Source organism: Canis lupus, chromosome 5, assembly GCF_011100685.1.
Source record: "Canis lupus familiaris isolate Mischka breed German Shepherd chromosome 5, alternate assembly UU_Cfam_GSD_1.0, whole genome shotgun sequence".
Classification (NCBI taxonomy): domain Eukaryota; kingdom Metazoa; phylum Chordata; class Mammalia; order Carnivora; family Canidae; genus Canis; species Canis lupus.
Genome location: NC_049226.1, coordinates 71730133 through 71747444, shown reverse-complemented (window position 1 = coordinate 71747444; position 17312 = coordinate 71730133). Strand labels below are relative to the sequence as shown.

Here is a 17312-nt window from a genome sequence, read left to right as displayed (position 1 = left end):
TCAGCTTTTTTTACTGTTTAGTTTGAGAGTTCATTCATTATTTTAGACACCAATCTTCATCAGAGATACGGTGTGCAAACATTTGCTCCCAGTCTGTAGCTGGTCTTTCATTCTCTTAATAGGGTCTTCTCAGTTACTGATTTTATATATTACACTTTCGGTGTTAAGTCCACAAGCTCTTTGCCTAACTCTGAAGCAAAAAGATTTTTTTCTTAAAGCTTTACACTTTTACATTTACATTTAAGTCTGTGATCCATTTTGAGTTAATCTGTACATAAGGTGCAAGGCTTAAGCCAAGGATTTTGTTTTGATTGCTTGTTTTGTTTATTGATGTTCAATGTCTCCAGCACCATTTATTGAAAAATCTATCCTTCCTGCACTGAATGCTTTTGCATCCTTGTCAAAGAATCAGTTGGATATATATGTGTGGGACTACTTCAGAGCTCTCTATCCTTTTGCAATGACCAGCATGTTTATCCCTCCACCAATGCCACACACACTTGATTACTGTAACTACATAATGGGTCTTGAAATTGGGTACCGGGATTCCTCTAACTTTATTCTTCATTTTCAAAAATTGTTTTTCCCATTATATTTCCTTTGCTTTTCAATATAAATATTAGAATGATTTTCTCTATATCTATAAAATATCATGCTGGGATTTTGGCAGAAATGGTGTTAAGTCTGTAAATCAATTTGGAGAGGACACCCTCCCCCATTATTTTAATCTTCATTTCCTTTAATAGGACTTTGTAGTTTTCAGCAAGTCTTACTCATGTTTTGTTAGCTTTATACCTGAAAGTTTCATTTCTAGTTGATTTTGTAAGTTCCTTGTCATTTTCTACAGTTGATTTGTGTCATCTCCAAACAGGGACAGTGTTATTTCATTATTTCTGCCTGTATGCCTTTTATTTCCTTTTCTTGCTTTATTGAACTGGCTGAGTTCCATCCCTGTGTTAAACAAGAGCAGCGAGAGAAGACTTGTTCCTGATTTTAGGAGGAAAGCATTCAGTCCTTCAACATTAAGTATGTCATCTGTAGCTTTTTTGTGGAATGCCCTTTATAAAGTTACAGATGTTCCCTTTTATTCCTAGTTTGCTGAGTGTTTTTTTTAAATCATGAGTATTAAATTTTGTCAAATTCTTTTTCTGCCTCAACTGACAAAAATCACGTGATTTTTTTCTTCTTTAGCCTGTTTAGCATAGTGGATCATGTTGACTGAGTTTTGAATGGTGAGTTTGCCTCACATCCCTGGGATAAATTCCAGTTTGTAACGGTGTAAAGTTTTTTTATGCATTGCTAATGCTATTAGCTAATATTCTGTGAAGAATTTTGAATGTACACTCACAGCAGATACTGGCGCATAGTTTTCTTCCCTTCTTTCCCTTTAGTTATTAATTTTTGTATACTGTTACTATCTTGTTTTAGTATCAGGGTAATACAAACTTCACAAAAAGAACTGGGAAATTTTCCCTCTCTTATTTTCTGAAAGATATTGTGTATATATCTTATTAATTATTCTTCAGAGAATTGTCTAGTGATCCTCCAGTGAAGATTTCTTTTGGGGAATATACAAATATGAATTTAATGTCTTTAATAGTACGGGGCTACTCAAATTACCTATTTCATACTGGGTGCAGTTTTTGTGGTAGATGGTTTTAAGGAACTGGTCCACTTCATCTAAGTCATCAACTTTATACATGTGGAGCTGTTTACAATGTTCCCTACCTTTTTTATACCTGCAGAGTATGTAGTCACATCCCATGTTTCATTCCTGATACCACTAATCATGTTTTCTCCCATTTTTATCTTTGACCATCTTGCTAGAGATTTGTCCATTTTATTGATCTTTTCAAAAAGACAACTCTTTAATTTTTCTCTATTGTTTTAAGTTTCATTGACTTCTGCTCTTATCTTTATGATTTACACTCTTTTGCTTACTTGATTTTGCTCTTTTCTAAGCCCTTCATGTGAGACCTCATGCTTTCTTGGATTGATGTTTAAATGATATATCTTTTTCCATCCTCTAATTTTCTATATTCCTATCAGAAGGAATATATATCTGAAGTCAGTTACTTGTAGACAGTATATAGTTAGGTTACATTTTTTAATCCACTCTAATGATCTATACCTTTTTATTGGTATATTTAAATTGTTTATATTTAATGTGATTATTCATATGCTACAGTGGAGATGGCAGTCCAGATTCCCCAAATGAACTTTACTGAAACTGCTGCAAGGGTTGAGGAGGTGCCTAATGAGTTAACATCAAAAAGGATGAAAGAATTGACTCCTTATTCAGTCTTCTCTGACATTATCTGGTGGGGCATGGGGGGTAGTTATAGCAAGGTGAGAGTGGGAGTCTATACTCTCCACCTGGCCTTTCTACTCTTGTTCTGTGGTGTTTGGCTGGAGAAAAATAGTTATTTTCTGCGAGTTTCTATGTTATTGGCTGGTCCTTTCCTGGTCCTATGGCTAGAGAAGCAGCTTTTGTTGGGGCATTTTTAAATTTCCATGTCTGTCAGATTTTGGGGTTATCAGCTTCTTCAGCTCCAAGTGTAGAATATATGTGGCAAAAAGAAAACCCAGGTAACTTATGATGGTGTCATTTCTTGGGTGCCAAATTCCCTCGGCAATAGAATTCTTTCCATATTCCAGAGTCTTCTTGTATTTGTATGATGTCTAGGCACTTTAGTTATATTTAGTAGGAGAGATAGGGAAAAGCACATCTACTCCAAATTTTCAGAAACAGAAACCACCGGTCATTTTTTAAAATTAATTTTAACAATCTCTGTCTTGTAACTGATATGCTTAGACTATTAACATTTAATGCAATCATTGATATATCAGGATTTAATTCTACAATTATATTATTTGCTCTCTAATTGTTCCAGTTGTTTTCCATTCCACTGTTTGCCCTTTTCCCTTTTTATATTTGAACAATTTTTAGTATTTCATTTTAATTTATCTATTTTGATGTTTTGCTATATCTGTATAATTTTTTATTGGTTGTTCTAGGGGTTATATACTCATTTTTCAGTCTATTTAGAATCAATACTTAAATACTTCAAGTGGAATGTAAGATCCTTACTCTTAGATAAACCATTTTACTCTCCCCCACTTTCTATTATAGTTATTTTACATATTATATTTATATATTTAGAAAACTGCGAATAATGTTATCAATTTTTTCTGTTTTCAACCATCAAACATATTTTCAAAACTAAAGAGAGAAGAAACAGGCTATTACAAAGACTGGCAAATTTTTTCAGTAAAGAGCCAGATAAATATTTTAGGGGTTTGAGGCCATATACTGTGGAAGTAATGATTGGAATTAGCCATGTGGATGTTTCTGGAATATAGACAGTGTTCTATTTCGTCACCTGATTGAGGGTTACACAGAGTTCACTTTGTAGTAACTCACCACACTAAATTTTGTTTTGTGTATCTAACTTTTTCGTGTTATACTTTTCAAAAGTATACCTAATTCTGAAACTAAATAGATCAGAGAGCTTGAAAAAAACAGATGAAAGACTTTGGGAATGGATTATCAGAAAAAAGAAGGGGTATATAAAGCATGTGGGATTTATTGCTCCCTTCAGCCCTTCCTTCTTTAAACAAAATTAATATATGAGGGAATATTTACAGTTTGCCCTCAACCCTGAGATACTGAGAATTTCTACTAGGTGCAATTCACTGAAATGAGAACTGCTTACTGAGCTATAATTTAAAAATAGGACTTGTTGGGGCTCCTGGCTGACTCAGTTGGTAGAGTATGCAACTCTTGACCTTGGGGTTGTGAGTTCGAGTCTCATATTGGGCATAAAGATTACAATAAATAAATACATAAATAAATATATGTGGGAAAATGAGATTAGAGGTCAATGAGGAACATGAGAAGACTATTCTATGTGAATAACAGGATACAGGGAATAAGAGAAGAAAAGAAAAGATGCCCTTTAGTAAGAAAGTCAACACTATGAATTCTAGATATTTTTCCTAGAAAGGGCATGAAGGTAAAGGAGGTTGAAGAAAAGGGGTTAAGAAGAGCGTAAAGAAACAGGGGAGGGAAGTAGAGAGGAAGAGATTAGAGAAAGAAACAAGATGGAAAGAGAGAGGAGAGAAAAGAAATGAAAGATAAAAGGAAGGTTGAACTAAAGAAAGGAAAAGACACAAAAGGGAAACATGGTAAAATGATCTATATTGGACATTTGGTACAAAGCCAGGCATTTACCCATATTATTTATATCTCACATCAACTCTCTAAGATAGGTATTATCTTTCCCTTTTTATGAGGAAGTGAAAGCTCTGAGAACTTATTCTACTCTAGGAAACACACCTAGGAACATCAACTCTGGCTGCATGCAACTCCAAATTTTGCGCTCAATGAAACTTTAATTCCAACAGGGACAATTCCTTTATGGCAAGTGAATGTTTATGTGACACTTGACTTGGAAAGAACTACCCTAGAGGGGTGCCCTTGTCCTAATAAGTAGAAAATAGTTGATCTTCTGAAACCTTAAACCTAGAATTCTGCAATTCTATGGCATCAGATTATGTGGCTTACTGAGATCACTGACATACTCTAATTCTGCTTTACTACTAAGGGGCATTTTCAAAGAATCTAATGAAAGAATCTAAAATTTCACTTTCGGGTGGGAAATAAGTATTAGATGTTCTGTTTTAGTTGAGAAAGAATGCCTTATCTTAGGAGAAAATGGGCACCATGTATATTCCATGGCCCAGTTTATAGTATTTGCCAACCAAGCATGAATGCCAAAGATATATAAATGTATGGGGTGGTACTGAAAATTCCAAGAGAGACTCGAGATTATCAAATTACCTGGATTGCTTAAGGCTAAACAAGGGAGCACCAGCAAACGACCAGTGGGAAAGAGAGACCTCAGAAAAAAAAAAAAAATCACCTCATTTTGACAAAATTATGTGAAGAATGGTGGACTTTGTGTGTACCACCCATTTTGGGGTCACTTCAGAATACTTGAAAAAAAGAATACACACTAACTCTTTCACTTAAGTTCAAAGTTGTTTAGCACTTACTGTAAGTTAGAAGAAGGGGTAGGGGGATGTTAGGAGGAGGGGAAGGGAAGGGGATAATTCACCAAAAAGGCATAAAAATTAAACCAAGTACCTCCAAGGAATAATTAGAAGTGAAAATCAATAAGGAGAAAATGGCTCATATTCTCCTCATTGATTTCCTGTGCACAGTGAGTCAAACTTGACTGTTGGTTAGAAGTCAGTTTGGCTACTTCTTATTACTTTTTCAGCAGTTGGGTACTCCTGTCAGTGCTGTTCATGCCAGAGTCTTTCTTTGCTCTAATCACAGCTGTCAGCTATTGAACGAGTCTGACACCCTGACTCCAGAAACGAGGGGATTCACACCCCATGCATATGCAGTTGGTTCCTTCATTAAAGCTGACTGACATAACAGATATGGTGCACGGCCACCGATTTTTATAAGCAAAACAAATGGCTACACAACCAACTAGGAATATCCTTGATCAGAAACACCCAGAATCCCTAGAATCAGCCTTTATGCAATTCAGCCATTTTTATTACTGTAAATACCTATACTCTGATTACTTAAAATGCTAGATATAGGCAGTCAAGAGCAGATGTGTAAACACACACACCAGACTCCTACCGTACAACCTTAGCTGTCCACTATAAATAATCTTGGCTGGAGTTCCAGGTGTCGGTCAAAAGGAGAACCACTCAGCTATTGTGATCCGGATTTGGGGGGAGGCATTATGTTTCTCGGAGGAAAAAGGACAGAATGAGGCTAACCAGAATCTCCCCCACCACCACCAAAAAAAAAAAAAAAGAGAGAGAGAGAGAGAGCTGAACTAGAACTTCTCAGGTATTGTCATAAAGTCACGAAATGATAGACTCTAAGGGGAAATGGGCCAATTAGCCCCAACTCACAACTTTGGTTGTTTCAGAGCATCCCTGACCAGGCCCATTCAGATTCTAGTTGACCGTCTTAGCAATGAGCATGCCTTTTTTGGGCTGGAGGCTGTTGGGGGTGGGGGGATGGAGGCACAAACGGCCTCAGCAGTATGGGGAGTCCTTACAGCAGGGTCCCGTGGGGGTGCATTCCCAACCTGTAACTTGTGTCTAGCAATCGCCGGTCGCCCTCTTCCAACCCCAGGACCTGAGGCCTGCAGCCACCGCGTGCTCCTGCGGACACTTCACACATGCTTGGTCTCTGCCTCCCAGGCCGCAGACGCGTCACCAACGCCCTCCTCAGCACCCCTGGCTGATCCTCCACGTGTTTCCTCCATCAGCTCCTTCAACACCTTGTGAAATGCTCTTCTAGGGCACTTTGTACAGCCCTCAGCCCTCCCCCCGCCCCCCCCCCCCCCCCCCCCCCGCACTACCACCTGCAATTTCTCAGCCACTCAGAACCTCTGTCAGATAATGACCAGAAAAAAAAAATAAAAAAAGAAAACAAACACAAACAAACAAAAAAAAACAAAACCCTAAGGGGATAAACAAAGATACTAGTGAGTAGAAACCCTGCACCTGAGTGAAGGGCAGTAAGGGGACGGGACCCTGTGAGGGGAGTAGAAGAGGCGGCTGGCTCTACTGTTTGGGGGGCAAGGACACAGAAGTCAACAAGTAACCTACATATATATATATATATATATATATATATATATATATATATATATATATATATATATATATATATATATATATATATATATATATATATATATATATATATATATATATATATACTTGTACTATTCAATATATTTTAAGAAAAAAAAAAAAAAAAACTATGGGTGGGGGCGGGGGCGGGGACCACGGCGGGGCGTGTGGAAAGTTCTCCGGGCCTGGGCCTGGGTCTGGGCCTGGGCCTGGGCCTGGGCCTCGTGGGGCGGCGGCGGCTGCCCCCAGCCCCCGGAAGTGGCCCAAGCCCGGAGGGGAGGGACCCGGCCCTCGCTTGCAGGCTCCGGGCGCATCATCACGCTCGGCCAGCGCTGCTGCGCGTGTTGCACTCGCTCGTCGCCCGAGCTGGAGGGTCCCGGGGCCCAGCGCGCCCAGCACGTGGCGGGTGGTCAAGGAGACGTTCTTGAACGAGGGAGCGGTGCGACGTGCGACGGTACGGCGTACCTCAAGGCATGACTGAATGAACGCACGACCGAACCACCAGGCCCGGGCCCGCTCCGCTCCGCAGGCCGCCGGCCCCACGGGCCTACGTGCCCCCAGGTGAGCGCCCCAGGGGCCCCGCGCCCCGACCTCGGCCTACGGCGGCCGGGAGGCGTCAAGGCCACCTCAGGGCGGAAGAGCCGCCCCCGGCCGCCGCCGGACCGCGTCCACGCAGGCGCGGGTGCCGGCACTTCCGGGAGGTCACATCCTCCCCGTCTCCTAGCAACGGCTGGAAGCGTTGCGGACTTCCCGGGCCGCGTTGGCGCCGGACTGAGCCGAGAGTCCAGCTGTCTGCACGATGGTAAATCTGGAGCCTCGCTCCGCTCCGGGGGCGCCGACGTCTGGGGCTTCCCCTGCCTGGCCGGCCCGGGGCCGCGGCCGGGGCTGGGGGCTCCAGAAGCTTTTTTGGAGGGGCGACAGGGACAAGATACCTAGATGGGGGAAACCTTTCGTGAGGGATAGGTCTCTGGAGGGTTGATTCCGGCGGCTGGAAGTGGCGAGGTGTGAGCGGCGAGAAAGGGAAGAGAGAGGTGGGGCGGGTATGACAGGTGTGGAAGGGGTGAGGGATCTCGACAGCGAGGAAAGTTTGAAGAGGAAGGAGGCGATGTGGAGAGAAGTCGGATCATCCTGGGAAGGAAGGAAGATGCGACAGGGAGAGAGGGCGGAGAAGGAGGCGACGCTGAGAAGGAAGGAAAATAGAGGGGCGCCCGGGTGCCTCGGTGGTTGAGCGCCTGCCTTCGGCCCAGGGCGTGATCCTGGGGTCCCGGGATCGAGTCCCGCATCGGGCTCCCTGCGTGGAGCCTGCTTCTGCCTCTGCCTGTGTCTCTGCCTCTCATTGTGTGCGTCTCATGAATGAATAAATAAAATCTTAAAAAGGGAGGGGGGCGGAAAGAGGAAAGGGAGGACAGAGCAAAAACTGAAAGCGAAGGATAAGAAAAGGAAAGTGGAGACTGGTGAAAAAAAGCAGCAAGGTGAAAGCAGAGTTTTAAGAGAGGAATTAAAAGGAGATTGGAAATTGGGATGAAGAGATTGCATTGGGGAGCGCAGAAAACACGAAAAACAGCTGAAAGAAGAGAGGGAAAGGCTGACAACAGAGAGAAGCATTTGACAAGGAAGTAAAAAAAAAAAAAGATAAAGGAGGGGTGAGTGGTCGTAAGGAGCTGTGGACAATGTCCTTAAAGACACAAAGATGTAATATGTTTTGGGTCCCCTGTATAACTACTCCGCCTTAGTGCAGTGTTTCCCAAAGTGATATGCAAAGTTGCTGTGTAAGACAGCTTGGAAATAACAACACAGTGAATCATATCTGAGGAAGTTATTCCTCTTCTTTTTTTTTTTTTTTTCTCCCAGCCGGTAGACTATATCCAGTAGAAAGCTCCTGGCACTGTTAGGTCCTTAAGCACTGTCATTTGGTAATTTCTTTTTTTAACCTGAACATCAGTGCTCAGGCTCAGACCTTTCTTTGGAGTAGAATTTAATAATATGTTCTCTCTTCATTTATTTTTGTTCTTATGGTTATTTCTGTTTATGACAATCAGCAGATTTCCATCTGTGGTAGTGATGTATAGTTTCCTTGTAATATGCATTTGTTTAAGTTTTTAATAGTGAGATAATTCAACGAGCATACTAGGTAAATAGTGTAGATGGTATTCATTATGGCAAAAAGTGGGAGTCCAGCACACGAATGCCCGAAATTCAGAAAACACCTGCTGTAGTGGTGGAAAAGAGGACGGAAGTGTTCCTGCCCACAGCAAGTGCAAAAGAAAAGTTTTGACTAAAGTAGCATAATATTCATCCATACGATGTCAGAAGGAAAAAAAATAGATCACAAACCCTCATCAAGTGACTCTGTAGGATATTGTTTGAATCCAGAAAATCCAGTGATTACTCAGGAATAATATGCAAGTTTGGAAAAGATTGTGATTTTAGCATTGGTAGAAGGGAATAAAACTGGTACAATAGAGTCTGTGCAAAAGATTAATTCAGAAAGCTGAGCTTAAAACCCAATGGTGTTCCAGCATCATCACTCATGATTGAATATTCGTGATTGAACATTTGCACCGAGACCCAGGCTATTGTTACTAACAGAATCCTGGAATCTTAGACTCTGCTGTGTTTACAGATTTAATCATCTGAATTTAATCATCTGAACTCTCAAGGAGGTAACATTTAGGACTAAGACTGAGATTTCTCATGAAGGGATACTTTTAGAAAGACGGAAGTAACCATATAGCTCAGTAACTATGTAAAGGGCTATAATACAGATAAGGAATTTTTCATATGAATACAGAAAGATCAATGAGTAAAACATGAGCAGGAGCAGATTTCTGTCCAACTTAGAGAATGCTTTTCCAGCAAACAGAGATATTTAAAACTGAGTGAGCTCTTGTGAGACAGTAAGCTCTCCATCCCTAGAAGAGTTCAAGCCCAGAGGTATGTAAGGTTTTATGTAGGAGTCTTATCAGTTTGGCAGGCTTGTACAAGACTTGACAGTTTCAAAGCTCTCTTCCAAAGGTCTGAGATTATAGTATCAAGAACCTTAGGCTAAAGGGATAGGAGGGTAGATGTCTCTGAACATTATTCAATTTAGGATTCGGGCTACCACAAAGACTGAGTTTGGTTAATTGCCTTCCTGATCTCTTCAGGCAGAGGTGGAGGAAACCCTAAAGAGGATCCAGAGCCATAAAGGGGTCATTGGAACTATGGTCGTAAATGCAGAAGGTAAATATATCACAGGTTGCCTTCTTGACATACACAAGCCAACCGAGAAACTACTTGTGCCGAGCCTAGGACAGACATCTTAGAATTTGAAATAAAACATATGTTTTCTGTGTTTTAGCTATAACATGTACTTATCAAACATCTAAGCCTCTGTTCCATACCAAGTGCTCTAAAAATTAAAGATATAAATATGAATAAGACATGTCTAAAAATATCTGTATATCCCTAAGAAACACTATACACTGTCTACTTTGGTGACCCTTCTAATATTTCAGAAGCAACAATAAAACTATCATATTGAAGACAGGGAGGATGTCATTGTTGGCAGTTTTTATTCTAACATTACAAGGCATACAGAGTTTCAGTCTTCATTTTAAATGAAATTGTTCCTTTCCCATCCTTAATAAATGGAGAATCAATTTTAATCTCATGTATAGTATAGGCTTTGTGGTCATAGTATAAGAAGGACCAGCACATTTCCACCCATGAAATCCATCGACTTACACCAGAAACTTGCTCTCATTCCACAATCCCTGTTAACAATCCACAGAGCATGTTCTCTGGCAGACTGCTCCCTGCTCAGCTATGGGGCAACCTCTAAAGGCTCCTGCTAGTTTCATTGCTAATTCAGGCATTTGCAAGGGCAAGAAGTACCTCAAATCCCAGAGCATTTGTTGAAATAAGAGTAGCTACTTCACATAATTCACAGTGCAACCATGAAATTGGCATATTGCCATAGCAGAATGCTTACAACAGAATCTCACAGCTAATCATTATTTTGGCACAGTTCTATCAATAAATGTTTATTGAGCAACTGCAAACCACAGCCAAATTCAGACTTCAATCCCTTATCAATTAAAAATAGAATATGACTTACTTTACTGATGGTTGTGATCATTAAATGAAATAATAATTGATCAAGTCCCTGACACAATACCCAACACTTAATATAATTATAATTAAATAATTCTGAGAATGTGAAAGTTTTTAATTGATTTGGACAGATAAAATATTCAATGAGTAGATAAAATATTGGATATGTTTTGCAAATAAAATAAAATGAAAAATAACACCAAATGAATATAATAAATTCACCCAGCTTGAGTGATCAGGAGGGAAAGGATTTAAGATCAGCTTTATACGTAAGAAAGAGTTACGCCTAATATTTCCAGGAAGTGGTCCAACCCTAGCACATTGTTCCGGTTGAAATGATTTTTTTCCTGGCATGTTCATAACTCCACACATCCCCTAAGACAGGCTATCTGTATGGATTCAGAAAGGTAATGTATTCATTTTCTTCAGCTCCCATAACAAGGTACCACACACTTGGTAGCTTAAACCTTAGCAAGTTATCAGTTCCGGAGGCTGAGAGTCAAAATAAGGGTGTCAGTGAGGACAAGCTGTTCTTTGAAGGCTCCACAGAATCCTTCCTTGCTGATGTGTCACCTTCTGTTGGTTTCCATTTCCAGTCCTTGGCATTCCTTGCTTGTAGATGCATCCATCAGTCCAGTGTCTGCTTCCATCCTCACGTGGTATCCTCCTCTTTGTTTTCTCTCCTTATAAGGACCCCAACCCTTGGATTCAGGCCCACCCTGTAGTGTGACCTCATCTAAAAAATTACATCTGCAAAGACCCTATTTCACATTCTAATATTTAAGGTATATTTGAATTTTCAGGAGGGTATACTATTCAATCAAGAATAACTCATTTGACAAGTTACATTGGAAGATTTTAGTCGAAAATACATAATCCTAGCAATATGCATCATATGTCTGAAAATGCCCATACCCTGTGCTCTACAATGTCACTCCTCGGAATTTATCCTGAGTAAAGAAGAATAAAGGAGACTCACTGAGGCATCATATACAATAGCAATAAATAAACAGAAAAATCAGTAAATAAATCTAAGCAGTAGGGAAATTTTTTAATTAATTATGTAATACTTACTTGATGAGCCATTACTCTGTTTAAAATGTTGAGGAATATTTAGAGTTATGGGAAACTATTAGGTGAAAAGAAGCATGGAACAAGCAGTAGGTCAACACTTTCTAATCATAAATATAGCCAGTCACACATAAACACTTAAGATACATATGAAAGGGATCCCTGGGTGGCGCAGAGGTTTAGCGCCTGCCTTTGGCCCAGGGCGCAATCCTGGAGACCCAGGATTGAGTCCCACGGCGGGCTCCTGGTGCATGGAGCCTGCCTCTCCCTCTGCCTGTGTCTCTGTCTCTCTCTCTCTCTCTCTCTCTCTCTCTGTGACTATCATAAATAAATAAAAATTAAAAAAAAAAAGATACATATGAAAGAAAAGGCAGGGATATGTTACAGTGATCATCTCTGAGTGCTGGAATTACAATTGATTTTTGCTTTTCCCTAAAATTTCTTAACATTTTTCTTATCCAAAGGCAACAAAATATTATTCTTAATACCCATTAACTTTATCTAATTAACCCCTACAAGGATAAGATTATGTTAGGATTCAGGGCACTTGTCTGAAAGCCAAATTAACTTTTTCCCAAAAATATAAAATAGAGGTTTATTTTTATGGTCAGATTATTAATAACCAGAGTGTATGACAAGCATGTTTATTAATAGCATATGGTTTAAGTTGTGTGATCAGAATTAATAAAATATTCCATTTCAGCAGCCTACTGAATTTTAGATGAAGTGTCATTTATTATAGCACAGCTTTGCTGCTTTCAAAAGACCCATGAACCTTAATACTAAAAATAATTAACTAAGATGGTAGTCACGTGTTCTTGTTTACTACTAATGGTTTTAGTGTAATTCTCAACAAATCATTTTAACATATTTTCAGGTTTTATCCGTGACTATGTAGGCCTTTTACCATGTTTATCTCCTCATATGGCATGTTGAATAGAGTCCTTTGGTTTCACCATTACTGAAACATAGGCGTTCTATCCATGGCAATAAAGTAGACTTATCAGTTTAGCCCACTGCTGAGTGGTACAGGTTTTTATTTGAATAGATTCTTTGTTAACGTTGGTTTCTCATTTATAAAACCATTCATTGTTTATAATATTGCCGCAGTGATTGTTGAATTAGACACTGGTGAATATATATATTTGTTTCACAGTCATAACTGTTAAGCATTCTTATGTAGTAAGCCTGATTTCTGTCGGCTCTTAATTTTAAATATTCTTGACATTTCTAATAATCTATTATTTGAATTTTACTAGATTTTATCAGCCATCCAGCCAATTCCTTATATTTTGAAATACAATCAACCAAAATACTTCTACAGCCAAAGACTACCAGCTTACTGAGATCATAAAGAGTCATATATTTTTTTATAGACTTTATTTACTTATTCATGAGAGACACAGAGACAGAGGCAGAGACATAGGCAGAAGGAGTAGCAGGCTCCCTCTAGGGAGCATGATGCAGGACTAGATCCTAGGATCCCATGGTCACGACCTGAGCCAAAGACAGATGTGCAAGCACTGAGCCACCCTAGTGCCCTATAAAGAGCCATATTTTAAAGTAGTGCCATAAACTCAGCAATATCAAATTCATATTCTTTGTTCTGGAAGTTCCATTGTAGGGATTTACCCTACCCATAGACACAAATGTGACATGGCATGCACACAGACATATTATGTAGCCTTGCTTATAAAAGTCTAAGATTGAGAACAATCTAAATGCCCACCAGGAGAATTTACCAGTTACGTGTTCACAAGTCATCCATTCATCAATCATGTTATGCACTCACTAACCTAAGTGGTCCTGCTTTATATGTACTGTATGGAATAATTGTCCAAGAGTATTAAATGAAAAAAATTAAAATACAGAATAGAGAACAATATAATTAAGGAGTGAAGAATACAAACACAAACATATTTGAACACATTTAGAATGCTTCTGCAAACTGGGAGCAGTAACTACCTCTCAGAAGGAGACATGAGTAAATTTTATACTTTTATACTGTGTGCTAAAATTGCTTCTTAATAAATTATTTTTAATTACCTCACATGGTACCAAGCAAGAGCTTAATAAATATTTGTTGATTGATTTTTTTCAAGCGGTCTGTAGTGGATATGAACAACTCTAAGAGTTTCCACAGTGTGCACTTATTATTCAGAAAGGTTAGCTGTTTTATTTATTGGCTTGGATCATGAATAGACTAACTAAATAGGCCTGAGCACCGGATTCATAATCTTGTCATCTACATTTTAAATAATTTATTCTGGTTGTATTTCTTGTTTTGACACTGAGCATTGCAGACTTTGTGGGTAGCCACTCCTCAGGATGCAAAATAAAACTAGTCCTCTGGAGGTGCTCTCAAAAGGTGGAGTGCTTGCTACATTTCAGCCTGCTGCTTGTTAAAGACACAGGCCTTGAGATGTTTCATCAGCTGTGAATGATATAACTGACTTCAGGGTAAAGAGGCCAATAAATAAATATACAGATGAACAAACTTGATAAAAAGACTTATTTATTGAACAGGTTTTCCTTTAAATATTATCCTTGTCTTATTTGGCAAGACCTGTTCCAGAGGTTAACAGTTTTCTTAAAAGAGAAAAGCAAGTAGTCTGTTTCACAGTCAGAATGGAGTTCTCAGAGTTTCATGAAAAACTGGTAAAATCCTTAGTTTGTAATACTGTTGCACTCTTGAAGTCCTCTCTTGTTTAACAATTTCTGGAATTGCATTCTCTGTGAGGGAAAACCCAGAGCTGTGTTTGCCTCTTTCACTGATTGGCCTTAATTCATGTACCTGTGAAATTTGAGCAACCCCAAGTTCCCCTTCATATGTGCCCCTAAATTAAAAGCACGTTTTCAAATAAAATCCTTGCAATTCCCTGGCTATCTGGTAGTTCTCAAAATAATCTGAAGTCCCTCTCAGATTAGGCACAACATATGTAAAATACCTAGCACAGCACCTGTTAAAAAAATAAGCCCTGAGCACCAAGTGACCTGAATTGAGCTGAGATTGATTTGAAGTGAATTGAATTATACTTGCATATTTGTCTGGCTAGATTTTCCCAGTTAAATTAATAGGTTCAGATTTAAATGCGCATAATGGAACAATAGAGCACACAAGCGGCTAAATTTAATAATGTTTAAACCAAGAATGAGCGCAAACCAGGGAATGCCCAGCAGAACCACCATGCCTTTGCTGCCGTGTTCTCTGATATAAAATTTAAAGTTTGCAAGATACAGTATGAGGAGTTACAAAGAAATTTTTTAAATCCCTTTTGATATACTCTTCAATATGTGCTGCAATATCCCTTTCTATTGCTGGCCTTAGGGGAGGAAACATGACACAGACCAGGCATTCCAAAGAAAAATGGCTGTAGATTGGCTGCTTGGAGAAGTGCATTTTTTAGAGTAATATGTTAACTTTGTTCTGAAATAATTAATTCACAACTTCCAAAAAATGTATGCATAAAAACGTTCATCACACCATTAGCAACAACAACAAAAACTGTTCCTAACGATCTAACAATAGGGAATTAGTTATATTATGATATGTTTATAAAATAGTGTACAGTCATTGAAAATAATTTGATGACATTATCACTGACAAGAGCAACTTGAATATGCTACCATTTAAATGAAGAAAAAAGCAAAAGTCACATTTGTAATCATAGTTCGACCCAACTGTATTTTAAAATCCATGTAAAGACAAAAAGATCGGAAGGAAATAAGCTAAAATGTTACCAGTAATACCAGCCATAACTTTTTCTTCCACTTTATAGTCATCAGTATATTCCATTGTTTCCACAGTGTGCATATTCCTTTTATAATTAAAAAATGTTAACCCCAAAGTGAATCTCATAACAGGCATCCCTATTCGAACAACGTTGGACAACTCAACAACGGTTCAATATGCAGGTCTTCTTCACCAGCTGACGATGAAAGCCAAGAGCACAGTACGTGACATTGATCCTCAGAACGACCTCACTTTTCTTAGGATCAGATCAAAGAAACATGAAATCATGGTAGCCCCAGGTAATGTGGCATTTCATTTCATATTTAAAACATCTTTCTGCTTTACTGGATAGAAGCTTTGTTTCAAAGAACTATAGATTTTTAACATGCAATATGGCTCATAATGTTCTTTAATTATAAAATGAAGATGTCTGAATCTGAAAAATCCAATCTGGAAATTTTGTGGAATTAGTGGCAAATTTAACCTTTGAAGAAGTTGACTCTTTTGCCTATTTGCATTTATTATCAGTAATCAAAATAATTAAGAGATGTAGATCTCACATTAGAGATTTTCAGGAGTATAAAGAAATGTTTCCTGTCCAGGGGATAAAGTACAGAGTAGATCAGACTGTAGGGTCTTAAACCTTCGCTGGGAGAGAATACATTCACCTGACCTGTCAACAACAGCCACCATAGAAATACTTCTTTCCCTGAAGGAATTACATGCACAGTGTTAGGAGATGTCTGTGCAAAACAGGACTCATGTTCCTATATCTTGTCTAGAACAAACTTCTCTAGAACATCTATAAAACCCCCAAACTGAAGCTTTTTCTCCACCTTTGTCCTTACCCTGGATGTACATTAAAAGCACTTGAAGAGCTTTATAAAAATAATTATTGATACCTGAGGCCTCACCCCAGGCCAGTGAAATCAGGACCTCTGGAACTGGGCGCCAGGTCATGAGAGCTTTTGAAAGCTCCACAGGTGATTCTGATGTGCAACCAGGATGGGAACCATCAGTCAACAGAAAGTCCAAGTCATGTTTTGAAGAGAAAAGCAGATTAGCTGAAGTATTCATTTATTAAGTTTAATTTTTCAGGTGATTAATTTTGTCCACATCTCTCCACAGATAAAGAATATCTTTTGATTGTCATTCAGAACCCATGTGAATAGATCTGCTACAGCCCAGCCTGTCCTATGATGTCAGATTGAAAACATTTTACTTTATTACTAAGATTATATTCCAATCTAACTGACCTTTCAGACACTGTTTTCTATTTTTACATTTAAACTATTTGGCACGTCTCATTTAGTCCCTTTCCAATGTATTATAAAGTTGTGATTTAGCTACATAATAAATGAGTTCTGATATGTGAGTCTCTTTCTTTTATACTACACACAACCAAAGGAGTTTCGTGAGAAGACAGGCTTCCTTGCTAAAATCCTTGCAGTCCAAAGGTACACCAAGAATCAGCGGGGCTGTGTCCTTTTGCCCGTTTCCTTAGCATCTCAGGGAGATCCCATGGAGTGCTTCAGGAGCTACCAGGGAAGTAGGAAGTCCTGACCCTCCGGAGGCACTAGATACTCTCCCCGCTTCAACAAGGGAAGCAAAAAGTCAGAGGTGTGGTCCTCAGCAGGGTCAGCCCCACAGCTGAGCACCTCCTCCCATCCCAAACTGTGCTCCTGCCACACCAGCCTGTGAGATCAGCAGCAGGTCTGAGGCCAGGTGCATGCTTACA

General features: G+C 39.2%; 1 protein-coding gene and 1 long non-coding RNA gene across 8 annotated transcripts in view; one reads left to right on the top strand and one right to left on the bottom strand.

The window, feature by feature from the left end:
- Positions 1-7311, bottom strand: part of LOC102156069 — an 801934-nt gene extending 794623 nt beyond the window's left edge. For 6 of the 7 annotated variants that reach the window (XR_005360052.1, XR_005360049.1, XR_005360053.1 and 3 more), the window contains exon 1: positions 7141-7311. This is a non-coding gene — a long non-coding RNA (uncharacterized LOC102156069). Of the gene's footprint in view, positions 1-6122; positions 6335-7140 lie in introns of those variants that run through there. The other variant, XR_005360054.1, reaches the window with a different exon arrangement.
- An 18-nt stretch (positions 7312-7329) lies between these two features.
- Positions 7330-16944, top strand: DYNLRB2 (dynein light chain roadblock-type 2). Its single transcript, XM_038538246.1, has 4 exons — positions 7330-7477; positions 9822-9897; positions 15706-15873; positions 16703-16944. Exons 1-4 carry the CDS (start codon positions 7475-7477, stop codon positions 16744-16746), a joined length of 291 nt encoding a protein of 96 aa, XP_038394174.1. The 5' UTR covers positions 7330-7474; the 3' UTR covers positions 16747-16944.
- Positions 16945-17312: the final 368 nt, after the last annotated feature.